Source organism: Pseudorasbora parva, chromosome 12 (assembly GCF_024679245.1).
Source record: "Pseudorasbora parva isolate DD20220531a chromosome 12, ASM2467924v1, whole genome shotgun sequence".
In the NCBI taxonomy this organism is placed as follows: Eukaryota; Metazoa; Chordata; class Actinopteri; order Cypriniformes; family Gobionidae; genus Pseudorasbora; species Pseudorasbora parva.
This window is the reverse complement of record NC_090183.1, coordinates 4,542,526-4,557,873: the sequence shown is the minus strand read 5'-3', so window position 1 is coordinate 4,557,873 and position 15,348 is coordinate 4,542,526. Positions and strand designations below refer to the sequence as shown.

At 36.6% G+C, this 15,348-nt stretch overlaps 1 protein-coding gene across 2 annotated transcripts; it reads left to right on the top strand.

Annotated features, from left to right (window-relative positions):
* The first annotated feature begins 479 nt into the window (after positions 1 to 479).
* Positions 480 to 14,145, top strand: ntan1 (N-terminal asparagine amidase). 2 transcript variants are annotated; one of them, XM_067458835.1, is made up of 10 exons: positions 480 to 763; positions 5,501 to 5,603; positions 5,678 to 5,743; positions 5,831 to 5,939; positions 6,659 to 6,732; positions 6,810 to 6,863; positions 9,468 to 9,521; positions 11,441 to 11,538; positions 11,645 to 11,758; positions 13,559 to 14,145. In XM_067458835.1, the coding sequence occupies exons 1-10, from the start codon at positions 758 to 760 to the stop codon at positions 13,718 to 13,720; spliced, it is 840 nt and encodes a 279-aa protein (XP_067314936.1). In that variant the 5' UTR covers positions 480 to 757; the 3' UTR covers positions 13,721 to 14,145. The 2 variants fall into 2 exon arrangements, with proteins under 2 accessions (XP_067314936.1, XP_067314935.1); XM_067458834.1 differs by lacking the exon at positions 480 to 763 and adding an exon at positions 3,938 to 4,172.
* Positions 14,146 to 15,348: the final 1,203 nt, after the last annotated feature.

The window sequence follows — 15,348 nt, the reverse complement described above, 5'->3', positions numbered from 1 at the left end:
ATGTTCTGCTTGAAAGGGAAAGCAATAAAATACATTTCTATATTATTTTAAGCAAGTGAAAAATGTATGGGCCTATTTGTCTATTGACCAGAATATAAAGACGTGTTGTGTATGGTTGTGTTATTGCATTACCTCTGCAATGGTTTTGTTCCATTTAATATCTTAGAGCTGATTTTTAAGATGATTTACTGGAATTAAAAGCTTGTTTTATTTTATAACATTTAATGTAACTGCAAAAGAAGGAATTGATCATCTTGCTGTCCTGATGCATTTCTTGTTTGATGTCTAAAACATTTGTCTCAGACTTAGTTTCTTTCTCTAAATTGAACTACAGTTCTTAAGATATTTTTAGATGATCAGATTAATGTAGAAACGTGTCTGGATTGGCTGGAAACTATAAACAGGAAATGTCTAAAGCTTAAATTTCCTTCAACAGGAATCAGCCATTACAGAAACTGCTTGGGCTGCTACACACACACATGACGTTGTTTAATTCCGTTCAGATCGTCCTTTTGATGACTATGCATGAATATTCACACACATGCAGTTGCTTGAAACACTCATTCAATTCCTGGACAGACGGCACACCTGTTCCTGTGAAGTGGAGCCGTAATCATCTCGGACAATAAACTCCAGAGGCCCGAGAAACCGATGATGAAACGCCTCATTTTCATGCGTTCCTTTCAGTGAGTGAATAATCTCAGGCCGACGGATCAAACACACCTGAGCAGAGATAAGTGTGTGTGAGAGAGCGAGAATGTGTGTGAATCTAATAGAGAGAGTTGGTGTCTCATTCTCTTTGGTTTATATAATGGTGCTCGTTAATTAAATCCAGCCTGCTGTGGACTGGTATTATGTGACGTTTCAGATGTAAATGAGAGAACGCAACAACACATTTATTAACAAAAATGATAAAAGTAAATCCTCCATGCACAAGCATATGTAACATTAGGCACACAAAAAACAACAACATTAAATCCAGAGACTGGACCAACACTCAGGAACAGGGGTAATCAATCATGGCAACAAACAAACCACGGGTAACCATAGAAACAAAGTTTAAACAGGATGGAATAAAAACAGAACAGAAAACGCACGTCAAATTAAATGTCCAAAAACAAGAGAACATTTTAATAATAATATAGAACATAATTTTCTTATATATTGGTTTAAACTACAGGTCCTTCTCAAAACATTAGCATATGTGATAAAAGTTCATTATTTTCCAAAATGTAATGATACAAATTAAACTTTCATATATTTTAGATTCATTGCACACCAACTGAAATATTTCAGGTATTTTTTTGTTTTAATACTGATGATTTTGGCATACAGCTCATCAAAATTCAAAATCTCAAAAAATTAGCATATCATGAAAAGGTTCTCTAAACGAGCTATTAACCTAATCATCTGAATCAACTAATTAACTCTAAACACCTGCAAAAGATTCCTGAGGCTTTTAAAAACTCCCAGCCTGGTTCATTACTCAAAACCGCAATCATGGGTAAGACTGCCAACCTGACTGCTGTCCATCATTGACACCCTCAAGCGAGAGGGTAAGACACAGAAAGAAATTTCTGAACGAATAGGCTTTTCCCAGAGTGCTGTATCAAGGCACCTCAGTGGGAAGTCTGTGGGAAGGGAAAAGTGTGGCAAAAAACGCTGCACAACGAGAAGGGGTGACCGGACCCTGAGGAAGATTGTGGCGAAGGACCGATTCCAGACCTTGGGGGACCTGCGGAAGCAGTGGACTGAGTCTGGAGTAGAAACATCCAGAGCCACCGTGCACAGGCGTGTGCAGGAAATGGGCTACAGGTGCACATTCCCCAGGTCAAGAAACTTTTTTGGCTATAGAGAAGCAGCACTGGGCTTTTGCTCAGTGGTCCAAAGTACTTTTTTCGGATGAAAGCAAATTTTGCATGTCATTCGGAAATCAAGGTGCCAGAGTCTGGAGGAAGACTGGGGAGAAGGGAATGCCAAAATGCCTGAAGTCCAGTGTCAAGTCCCCACAGTCAGTGATGGTCTGGGGTGCCATGTCAGCTGCTGGTGTTGGTCCACTGTGTTTTATCAAGGGCAGGGGCAATGCAGCTCGCTATCAGGAGATTTTGGAGCACTTCATGCTTCCATCTGCTGAAAAGCTTTATGGAGATGAAGATTTGGTTTTTCAGCACGACCTGGCACCTGCTCACAGTGCCAAAACCACTGGTAAATGGTTTACTGACCATGGTATTACTGTGCTCAATTGGCCTGCCAACTCTCCTGACCTGAACCCCATAGAGAATCTGTGGGATATTGTGGGGAGAAAGTTGAGAGACGCAAGACCCAACACTCTGGATGAGCTTAAGGCCGCTATCGACCCATCCTGGGCCTCCAGAACACCTCAGCAGTGCCACAGGCTGATCGCCTCCATGCCACGCCGCACTGAAGCAGTCATTTCTGCAAAAGGATTCCCGAACAAGTATTGAGTGCATAACTGGACATAATTATTTGAAGGTTGACTTTTTTTGTATAAAAACACTTTTCTTTTATTGGTCGGATGAAATATGCTAATTTTTTGAGACAGGAATTTTGGGTTTTCATGAGCTGTTTGCCAAAATCATCAGTATTAAAACAATAAAAGACCTGAAATATTTCAGTTGGTGTGCAATGGATCTAAAATATTCGAAAGTTAAATTTTTCTCATTACATTATGGAAAATAATGAACTTTTATCACATATGCTAATTTTTTGAGAAGGACCTGTATATGTGTCTAAACTATTTATAAAGTCTAGAAAGCAGCCTTGTGTCATCTTTGGTTGATTAATTTGCCTTGAAGAACCTTCAACAAATATGAGCCTCTCTATTAGGAACTGAACAGTAAAGAGTGAGTGAGTGAGTGAGTGAGTGAGTGAGTGAGTGAGTGAGTGATCGATCGATCATGATTTGTTTGTACTTTAAGCTCTCCAGAATGAGAACAAACTTGGTTTAGAATATGGTGAAAAAAGAAGAGAGATATGTAAATTATAAAATAGAAGATTCTAGATTAGTGGTGTCAGACTTTTTCTACAGATTCCATTGTATGAACTGTAGTGCAATAAAAGTGATTAAACACTGAGTAATTCCTGACATAATTCGATTGTAATGATTCCCGGGAAAGCTCATAAACTGTGATCAATACACACACACACACACACACACACACACACACTGTCACGGTGATTCGGCACTTTAATTCCTTGATTTAAATCTATACAATTTACTATTAAGATTGTTATATTACTATTATGATACTTATATTTTGAATTACAATACAAGATAAATTGTGATTAAAAATGCTTCATTAAAAAAACAATTTGTTTTAAAACTATGGTAGTAGTTCTTTTCGAGGTTAATAACCATTTTGAATATTTAACAATGTATTAATTGTCTAAATATATGTCCCATCATCGTATGGGCTAGGCCTACGTAGTAAAGGGTTCGCTTTTATATAATTTTATTTATTATTATTCTGTAATATTCTTAGAAATTAAGGACACTGTTACATTGTGCTCATACCAGGAGATGGATTACATATTAACTCATCTGAACATTTCTTAAATATTTCTCAAGCACTTCCTGGGGTCGCCTACAGAATGTTGTGGTGCACTAGAGCCGCTTGTCGGTCAACAGCGGTTTTACACATATTTTTATTTATTTATTATAATTTATTTAATTATTTATTTGATTGAATTATTATACAAGATAGATTACAGAACATTTCTAAGTGTTCCACAAGGATTATAGCATTATATATATATATATATAAATTAATGATGAGTTTCAGTTAGCGTAGCGCCGCCTGTCGGATTGTACGTGTATCGCATATGATAACCCACTTCGCCCGCTTCAGACTTTCCTCTTGATTTCGTTCTAAAGTTAAACTGACGTTAATGTCCTCTCTAACCAATCATTTCTACTATTCAGAGTCACATGATCCGTGACGTGTGCGCAAGGCGGAAGCGAATGCGGCAGTGCAGCGGTGAGATGGAGGAGAAGCTCACATGACAGAGTTATTTATTAATTATCAAAGTTTAATGAAATGATCAGATGATCAGATTTAATCTCTGTGAGGATGCCGCTGTTAACTCAGAATAAGCGAATAGAGCGCGTGAACTCAACCGCAGAATTCTTCAGCAAATATCCGCATTTGAAGGTACAAAATCATACACAAAAATAGATATTTGAGGTAATATAATATGGCCGTATGCACATACTCTCTTTATATTTAAAAACCTTAAAAAAAACTAAAATATTTGTATATATAAAATGCTCTTATTTTTTTGAATGCATTGCAAACTCATTAATAGACTAACGTTACATGTATTGTTTTATAAATTTATTTTTCACACTACAGTACCATTTTTTAATGTCATTGCATTGTTTAGAGCATAATACACAAATGGAATTTTATTTTTGGGGAAAAAAATATATTTTATTCATATGTTATGCTTATGTTTAATATGTAATCCTTCTGGTTATGTGAGTTCGTAAGGACTCAAAAAAAAAATGACATGACAATTTTTTTTTTACATGACGTGACATATACAAACAAAAACAATGGGATTTGTATTTTATTTTTTTCATTCCCCAATCAATTTAAAGAATTCAGGAATTTTTTTATTTAAACCAAACTTTGTTTAAAGATGATTCTCAACTGTTATGAAATATAAATGATAACATTTTAGTTTCTGCAATATTTGTGTAAAATACCCATTTATTGGTTTTCCCATTTAATGCAATGTCTCTATACAATTTATCTAATTTGCATATTAATGTGTTATTGGAGCAACATGTAATGAAAAAAAGATGTATAATAATGGGAGTAACAGTTGGCAACATTTTCATAATTATATCTTATATTTTATAGCAATATTGATATGTAATTTATTTCCCTATTCACTTATTGTGTCTCCCAGAATGCCTGATAAACATGCGTTAAGATCCCGGTGTCCCTTGAGGACATGTATGATACCAATGCCCTAGTAACAGAAAGTCATATTTTGGTTATAAACCCCATAACATTTCCCTGAGATGTTGCTTTATATCAAACAATTTGAAAATGATTCAGGTTTAAATGATAATTACAAAAATATTACATAATATCATATTTCCATAAGAGTGCTAAATTTGATCATTTTTAAAAATCAAGGAGAAGTTTTTGTCCTGGAGAAACCTCAAAACAAATGGTCTCTCTGAAAAGCGCTGAATGTGCTCTTTACAGGACATAAAACAGTGACATGTAGATTCAGAGAAATTCACTCAATTATAATGTCCTCGAACAAGGACAGTGGCACCAGGAGGCTATTGAAGTGAATTGCAAAATTGTATAGTAAAAACATTTATAAACTTTAATTCCTGCATGCATCTTGATGTTAAAAACATTCATGTCCCTCATATATTTCCACTATTTAAATATAGTACATACATCAGTCATTTGACAGGATGTGTGTGTGTTTTGACACATTGATGTGTCTGTCACAGGAAAGTGCGAAGCAGTTTGTGTCCAGAAGTCCCGAGCCTGCGGAGCCTGAACAGCTCCTGTACGTCCAGCAGCGAGAGTTTGCTTCCACCACACCAGCGGACAGTGAGTGTGTGCCGATAGTCCAATGAGCTGCTGCCGTATCAATCAAACGGACACTGATGTTTCTCTTTCCTCAGATTCGGTCTCCGTCCTGGGCTCCGATGATGCCACAACATGCCACTTAGTTGTGCTCCGACACACAGGTGACAGCAAACCTTCGTCAAATCGATATCTGATGCCCTTCTACTGTACGTTTGTGTGTCTGATCCTGTGTTTATTGTGTTCTGAAGGCAGTGGAGCGACTTGCCTTGCACACTGTGATGGTTCCAGCACATGGACTGAAGTTCCTCTTATAGTCAATGCTGTCACCTCTAAAAGCAACCCCGCTAAAGATGGCAGGTGCTGTAGATCTTCATGTATCAACTCTAAAGGGAACATTTCTGTCATTAATTGCTTACCATAATGTCTTTCTACACCCGTAAGACCTCCGTTCATCTCCGGAACACAAATTGAGATATTTGGTGTCAATGAAGGCCTTTCTGAGCCATCGGATTTCAACACAATGTCATTTCCTCTCTCATGACCCATAAAGGCACTAAAGACGTCGTAACAAAGATGTTGGTTATTCCATAATGAATCAGGTATTGATTCATGATTCGGATCGCGTGCCAAACGTGCTGAAATCACGTGACATTGGTGATCCGAATCATGAATCTATTCACTGATTCATAACGTTTGAAACTTTGTTTTGAAATCTGCCCATCACTATATAAGTGATTATATAGTTTTTTTGGGCACAAAAACTATTCTCCTGGCTTCATAAAATGATTGTAGAGCCGCTGTAGTGAGATGGGCTTTGTAACGACGTCTTTAGTGCCTTTATGGGTCTTGAGAGAGGAAATGACATTGGTGTCAATGAAGGCCTTTCTGAGCCATCGGATTTCAACACTAATATCTTCATCTGTGTGTGAAGATGAACCGAGGTCTGACGGGTGTCGAACGACATTAGGGTGAGTAATCATTGACTAAATTTTCCTTTTTGGGTGAACTAACCCTTTATGGACTTCATGAGTGTCTGCATGATATAATGTATAATGTGCGTTTGTGTGTGTCTTCAGACTGGAGCTGCATCTTGTCGGGGGATTCGATGATGACAGAAAGACATCTCACTCACTCAGCCTTAGTATTCTGGGTACGGTGTGTACAAATGTGCGATGAAGATAAAACACTCAATGTGAGATCAGAATTTGAGAATGTCTTTCTTTACAGCTGCCTTTCAGAAACAGAAGGAAGACATTCACCTGGAGACGTGCTGCATCACAGGTCAGAGGAGAGTTTGTGCCGTTTGCTGTCACATTCTGTTGTCAGACTGATCTCATAAAATGGCTTATGTATGATATGCCAATTCGTATGCCATTTTGGCGTGCTATAAAGATGCATAATCGCTTTTTACCGTGTTTATTCTATCCCCTACACTGCTCCTACCCCTAAACCTACCCATCACACACACACACACACACACACACACACACACACACACACACACACACACACACACACACACACACACACACACACACACAGCCCCTAAACCTACCCATTACAAGAAACGTTCTGGATTTTTACATTTTCAAAAAAATATAATCTACAATGTTTATAAATCCATTGACCTTGTGGACACACACATAATGGTTCATTTTGGCGTAGACATTCACGCGGAATCACATGGCGTAGACATACACACGGATAGCTCAAAATGCGTACAGATAATGCCTCGTGGCTTTTGAAGGTGGCGTGTATATTTACGAAAAGTCATGATGGCATGTTGAATAGGGTGCTTTCACACTATCACTGTTGGTGCGCACCTGGGTTCGGTTGACGTCAGAGTTCGGTTCGTTTGGATGTCGGGAACGCGGTCTTCCGAACTTGGGTGCGCACCCGCAAACCGTACCTGAGTCAGTTTAAAAAGGTGGTCTGGGGTTTGGTTCATGTGAACTCCGGTATGGTTCGCTGCTGATGTGAACGCAGTTGTTATAAATCGTGGAAGTAAACTGCTATTAATGAGTTATGATTGGATAAAAATGTGTGTTTTGTGTGTGTTTCACTCATTTACTTGAAGAGCGTCACTGACATACTGCAAACAGAGATCTGTTAGATATGATTTCTCCTCGTCTTCGGCGTTATTTAGAGCATTTGCAGTGCATTCACGACAGATCAACGCAAGTGTCATTACATTCTGAAGCTTTGGTAACAAAACCAACAGTTCAAAAATATAAAAGTGACGGGAACAACGCTATTCATTTTTCCACCTTCTCGCCGTCGTTACCAAGCAGCCGGATAAACAGCGGTTTAGGACCCAAATAATATAATATGGACACAGTCCAGCGGGGGGAGGGCGAGCAATTGAACTAAGTTTGAAAGCACCCTTAGTCAATTCACATTAAAGGTTAGTTCACCCAAAAATATTTAAAACATTTTTTAAAAAATAAATTAACCAATAATTTACTCCCCCTCAAACCATCCTAGGTGTATATTACATTATTGTTTCAACACAATCTTAGTTATATTACAAAATATCCTCTTCCCAGCTTTATAATGGCAGTGAATAGTACCTGAGATTTTACAGCCCAAAAAAGTGACTTCATCTATTATAAAAGTAATGCACACTTCTCCATAAGGGTTAATAAAGTCCTTCTGAAGTGAAGCCATGCGATTTTGTAAGAAAAATATCCATATTTATAACTTTATAAACTATAATCACTGGCCTCCGGTTACAGCCGTACATGAGTCGAGTTCCAGCTTAAATGTGACCTCTTACCCAGCACATGACGTAGGATGTAGGAGTAGCGTAAGCTCAGGTGAGAGTAGAAGCCTCTCGCGGTTCAAACAACAAACTTAAGCTCCTTCCACATTACTCCTAAAAATTCTCGTTTTAGATTTCTTATTCATGACCGGTGTATTGTTTTGCTCTATCCTCTGCGCTTCCTCATGCGTCGGGTCAGAGGTCACTCTTCCGCCGGAACTAAACTTGCATTCAGCCATTACCAGAAGCCAGTGATTATAGTTTATAAAGTTATAAATATGGATATTTTTCTTACAAAAACGCAGAACTTCAGAAGGCCTTTATTAACACCCTGGAGCCGTGTGGATTACTCTGTATTTTCTATATCCAGTATGAATCAATCCTTTTTCTTTGCATGACGCATTGACATTAAAGCACAGAATGGCTCTTTTAAGATTATTGACATAAACTTCACACGGCAAAAACATGCCGAGTCCTTCACGTGTAAATCCGTCTACAGGCTTTCATTTACAATCCAGTAAGTCATTGAAGGTAGAAGTTTCGTTACCAGCTGTTCAAACATTGGCAATACAGTTTTAAAACATGCAAATTATTACCTATAGCCTCATTAAACGGATAGTCCGTCACCCTTAAAAAACAAACCTGTGTAATTTTATTGTTTCTGTTGACCAAAAAACAAAAAAATGTCATTGTGTCTCTTCAGTCATTTTTTAAAGATCAAGAAGAAGTTTATGTCCTGGAGAAAGCTCAAAACAAATGGTCTCTCTGAAAAGCCCTGAATGTGCTCTTTACAAGATATAAAACTGTGACATGTAGGTTCAGAGAACCACATCCAAAAGAACCCCAAAAAATCCCTGGAAATGTAGCCACTACAATTAATGTACTTAATTCCAAATTATCTGAGGTCACATGGTGATTTATGAGAGGAACAGAAACAAAATGAAAACATTAATCATGGAAAATTGTATCTCCGTTGATTGATTTGCATTGAATAAATGCTTAAACATACTTTTACACATTGTTTTTGGATCTGTTCATCACACAGAGCTGTTGTCTGACTCTGAATGTAGTGCATGATAACAATTGCAATTCATAAATGTATAACAACATATATGTTTCTTCAGACATGAATGACGTGATCTCAGAGGGGATTCACCGGCCCGCGGTGTATGGGATAGGTAACATCACCTTCTCTTCATGATGTGATCTGATATCTGAGTTGTGAATTTTTTTATTATGAACTGTATATAATGAAAGAAATACAGGGTGCCACCATAGACTGTAAAGAAATATGGACGTAGTGTCCGTGACGTCACCCATAGGATTCTGATAAGCCGTTCTGAAGCTTAAAGTATGGCTGAGCTGGGCGTTGCCATCTTGTGAGCGAGTCAACGCGTGTCACTCCCGGATAACAGAAAATGGGCAAAAAGGCGGGATGTGCACGGAGCTGAGGTGACGCAATAACTATAGACGGCGGATAAATGGCTATCCACTTGTAACCACGCCCTTAATTATGCAGAACCTTAAGGCTTAATATAACGGAAACGAATGAGTTATAAAAAAATTCACCCCCCTCAGAGTAGTCATGAAGATCAAAATTAGCCTTATAAGCCAAAACCACAATTTGTACCAGGCTGTAAACATGTTTTTTTCTGCTTTAAAGTTGAGAATTTTAACATGGGACTCAATGAGATTCTGCTCCCTTCTGGAGCCTGCCTCTAGTGGCCAGTTAAGGAATTACAGTTTACATTACTTCCGTATTGGCTTCAAGAGAGATCGCGGGAGGTTGCCGCTTGGGTGCCACACAATAACATAAACACTAAATAGACACATTTTTCAACATCCTCACCGGTTTCACACAATAATAAACATAAAGTCTTACCAGTGCAGTCAAGTACATTTTTTTCTGAAAAATATTGTTATTGCTATTTAAAATACTTTTTTTTTTTTTTTTTTGTAAAGGTCCAGGTTTGTGCTTGTTTAGCCAAAATATGTGTGTGACAGTATTTGGGCAATAAAATAATAACATTTAAAGATTATTATTATTATTACTAAATATATTATTATATATTTCTCTATAAATAAATGAAAAGTATTTGTAAAAATATTATTATTTATTTCAATTACCTTTTTTATTTTAATTATTATAATAGAAATCACATCCCAAATAAAAGGTTTTTTACATAATGTATGCGTGTACTGTGTATAATTATAATGTATATATAAATACACATGAATGTATATATTTAAGAAAAAGTGTATAACTATATATAATATATAAATAAATATACAGTATATACCAAGCGGCAACTCATTGAGCTCCATGTTAAAATGCCCCACTTTACAGCAGAAAAAAACATGTTTACAGCCTGGTACAAATTCTGGTTTTGGTCTATAAGGCTAATTTTGACCTTCATGACAACTGTAAAGGGGAGTGAATTTTTTTATAACTCATTTATTTACATTACTATAAAGGCTTAAAGTTTTGCATAATTAAGGGGCGTTACTTTGAGTGACAGGTGGATAGCCATTTATAAACTGTCTATAGTCATTGCCTCACCTAAGCTCCGCCCATATCCCGCCTTTTTGCCCAATTTTTCTTTATCCGGGAGTGACACGCGATGACTCGCTCGCAAGATGGCGACGCCCAGCTCGCCCCACTTTAAGCTTCAGAACGGCACGGACACTGCGTCCATATTTTTTTGCAATCTTTGGTATATACATGCAAATATTTCTTAAATATGTACATGTATTTGTGTCCATTCAAATTCCATAATAATTATACACGCATATATTATGTAAACACAAACTTTTATTTTGGATGTGATTAATTGCGATTAATTGTTTAACAGCACTAAATAATAATAATGACATTATTTTACAGTAAAACTATCAAATTCAAATACTAATTTTATAGCTTTCTTCATTTCTTAGTTTTCAAAAGTTAAACTATCGTGCTAAAACCGCAGAAAGCCTTAAAGCTTCTCTTGTGTTGTGTAAACAGGCCAATTTATAAGTGTTTCCCATTACAAGCCGTATCAGCTTTATTTCAATTAATTAGGAAGCCTGACATGTCCGTGTCTCTGTCTGAATGCAGGTGTGAACGTTAAAACAGGTCACGTGTTTCCAGCCTCGTTTACATGTCGAGGGCCGGCGGAGGAGCTCCGGTCCGCTCGTTCCTTCTCTGGTGGACAGGTACACGCGCTCGTTACAAATATCTGACTGCATGATGATGATGACAATTGACCAATCAGAAGCTGAGAAGCCAGACTGATGGACTGGAACTATATATGATTGACAGATGGTTGAAGTGTACGATTCCAGCAGAGAGCTCGTGAGGGTCGGCCCGTGCAGATGGACCCCAAACAGTGACATGGGCTTCTGGCTGTCTCAGGATGATGAAACCATCCTACAGGTCTGAAAGCTCTTCAAACTTTGCATATGTCCTTCTGTTTAGTATCATATTTGATATAGCAGGGTTTTATGGCTCATATAGATATAGTGAGAATATGGCGGACAAACCAGCTTATTTTTCACACTCAGTGAAAGTAACACATTTTCTTAACCATAGATGATATTTACACTAAGTGCAAATAGCTTTAGATGATTTTTACTAAGTGAAAATAGTGATATATTCTATTTACACCATGTAAAAGTAGCAGTTCTTTGCAATATGTGTAAATAGTAATTACATGCTTTTTATACAGATACATACTATTTGCACCTCAGAATTGTTGTACATTAACATGATGCAATAATAACAGAGTGTAAATGATTATATTTATTAATGATTAAATGGATGCCGCCTTAAAGGGATGAATCGAGCCAAGCATGACGTCATGACAAATCCTGTCCGCCTGTGAAATCGTGTCCACTGGTAGCGGTTTTAAATGCCTGATCAGAAGTTGTTATACATGGTTCTGGACAAGCAATTGTTTAAAAATAAACTAAGAGTTCATTGCCATACTAAGTACACACATACACACGCAAAACATTTATTTGAAATATGTAATTGATTGCTATAATGGGAGCAAAATCATGTTCTGAATTATTTTAAACTAAGTGCCAATACAAAAGCATGACATAGTAATGTACCTATAATGTAAATAATAAAGAATTAAAAAAAAAAAAACAGCAATATACAGAACAGGTGCACAAAATAAATAGATAATATATGAGATATGCTTGTATATATCTTATATACTTATATAAGAACTTTATAGCTTCAGTTATATAGTACTAGTATATGAAACATGATTTGTAAGACATTAAAGACTATTTTAACACAATTTAAACAGCATAAGAATTGTAAGAATTGTAATCAGGCTCTGAACAGATTAGCTATTAAAATTTCTTTCATCCAATAGAATCGCTCTGGGGGTCCTTGCGGACACAATTTCATAGCGGACAGGATTTGTCATGACACCGGCACCCAGTTTGCACATACAAATTAGGTGCTTATATTTACAAAATGAGCCTACAGAAGCAGAAATAAGCCCTTTTAAATAAAGATCCATGTTTAATCATATAAATAAATAAATCACAAAACTAAAATGTTTAGTAAAATTAGTAAATATTTAAGAAATTGTTAATTTAGTTGCATACAAATATTTTGTTCTCATGTCACAAGTAAAAATATCAAGCCAAGGTGTACTGAGTTTTACACGATTCTTTTGTGGTGTGGTTTTTGGTGAAATGTACTAAAATAAATATAATCACCTGTGTAAATTAGCCCACTTCTTCTCAAAGCTTTTTCCTAAAGGTTTATTAAACAATTACTCCGAGTTGCCCTCTGTGGTTTTAAAGAATAGCACGTGTGTCAAGTATAGAGAGCTCGTCCGTTTGGGGAGTCAGCGGAGGCTCACGTTGCGGAGCCAGGCGAAAGTATAAATAAGGCTTTACACTTTACTAATCGCGCCACTGAAGACTTTGAAATCTGCTCTTTTTTTTATTTTGTTTTGTCCCAACCAGGCATTGTTAGGCCCCGTTATTGCGGATATCACTGGCCAAAAAGGCACGCTATTTGCACATGGTGTGAATAGGCACTCCGTATTTTCATTCAGAGACTCAAACTGAGCAAAAATAAGAAATTTGGTGCAGATGCTTATGTTTATATGACCAAAAAGTAATATAAAATTCGGATGCTTGTAATTTTAATCAGTGAGATATTTATTCAGTATAGCGCAGCTGATTTCTCGTCTGGTTTGTCCATCAGTTTTTATCCACGTCTCCGTACGCAGAACCTCCTCACTTTGTCCAGCACATCAAATCCACCATCCGGTTCCTGCTGGATCATCCGAGCGCAGACGGGCTGTTTCCAGGCGGACAGCCACAACTCTACCGCCGCTCTGAAGATGGCTGCTGGAAGAGAGTCTGAAACACTGACCTCTGACCCACTCAAACCCAGCTAAAGGCCTTTGAACGTCTGACGGTTAAAGTAGAAGCTTCTTCACGCTGATCTGAAACCTGCCGTCTCAAGATTATGCTGGTGATGGTTTAAAAAGACGACTTCTACTTCGAGTGAAATATCTGAAGATGGTTTTTCTAATGCGTGTCATTGATAAACAGACTGCACCTGTCGGCCCTTACATAGAAACAAGAGCCTATTAAATCTTTTGTTTCTATTTTCTGTTATGTGTGTACATTATATGACGTGTCCTTTATTTTAAACAATGTTTTCTTCCTAACATCCTGCTTTACCTCATTTGCTCTTTTATGAATTAATCTGGGAAAGTGTAAATACAGTATGTTTGTGTCCTTTGAGGAGAAATAAAAGAATTAAAGTATTGTTACCAGAAGAAACATGTTCTCTTGTATATTAAACTTTAACAATGGAAATGTTAAATATATTCATCTTTAGGAAGAGACAGAATTATATGAGGGAATCTGTTTATTGACAGATTTGAGAATTGTGCAGTATTGAATATTAAAGGACAGTATATCTGTATTTAAAATGTATGATAGGTTATTTAACTGTCAATAATTTAAACAATGAAACAAAAGCTGAAAAAGAGCAAAAATATATTAACTGTTTTGCGAAACAGAAATTATAATAAATGTAATATAATGTGCTACATATATATGAATATAACGTTTGTAATGGTAACACTTTAGGGTCCAATTCTCACTATTAATAGTTTATTAGCATGAATATACCAGGATATTGGCTGTTTATTATTACTTATAAAGCACATATTAATGCCTTATTATGCACAATCATATTCTACATACCTTAATCCTAAACTTAACTACCTTAAGTTACTTACTATTATTAATAAGCAGTAATTGGAAGTTGGAGGCAAACGCCATAGTTAATAGTGCAGACTGGATCCTAAGCTAAAGTGTGGTTTGAAAATTCAGCCAATATCTAACTTTATTTTAAATAATTTGACTGAATTTTCTTTTTGGATCACACAACAAAAATAAAACTTTGATTAATAATAAAGGATTCCATATTTTACAGTCACTTAACGACATCATTCTTCAGGAAGTGACATCATTTTGAAGGGAAATCAGCAGCACAAGCATGTGCTAGAAATTTGTGCTGTCTCTTTTCCTGCAGAAAGATGTTTTGGTCTTTACTTATGGATCTATAGGGAAACATATCGGTAATATTACAAAATATATGATTCATCCAGTTTAGCAGGTTTTGAAAATATATAAGCTGAATATTTCATAAACATGTGAATTTTGTTGACTGGGAAAATAAATAATTTAGCATATCTGTTTTATCATTGTATTTAAGATTATATTGTAAGTATAGATACATACATTTGTCAGCAACAGGATGTTTATTAACATAAACATTCATGAAACGGGTGAAGCAAGCAGGGAAGTCTTCAGTGAACGATCTCAGAACTTACATTAAAGGGTTAGTTCACCCAAAAATGATTCTGATGTCATTAATGACTCACCCTAATGTCGTTCCACACCCGTAAGACCTCCGTTCATCTTAGGAACACAGTTTAAGATATTTAATATTTAGTCCGACAGCGTATCTAAGTG

What these genes read in the sequence shown, in the direction of transcription:
- ntan1 (XM_067458834.1), top strand. Translation starts at nt 4,092, where the DNA reads ATGCCGCTGTTAACTCAGAATAAGCGAATAGAGCGCGTGAACTCAACC. An exon ending in AGTTGTGCTCCGACACACAG is followed by an intron (nt 5,744 to 5,830) that starts GTGACAGCAAAC and finishes TGTGTTCTGAAG; the next exon opens with GCAGTGGAGCGACTTGCCTT. An exon ending in ACTCAGCCTTAGTATTCTGG is followed by an intron (nt 6,733 to 6,809) that starts GTACGGTGTGTA and finishes CTTTCTTTACAG; the next exon opens with CTGCCTTTCAGAAACAGAAG.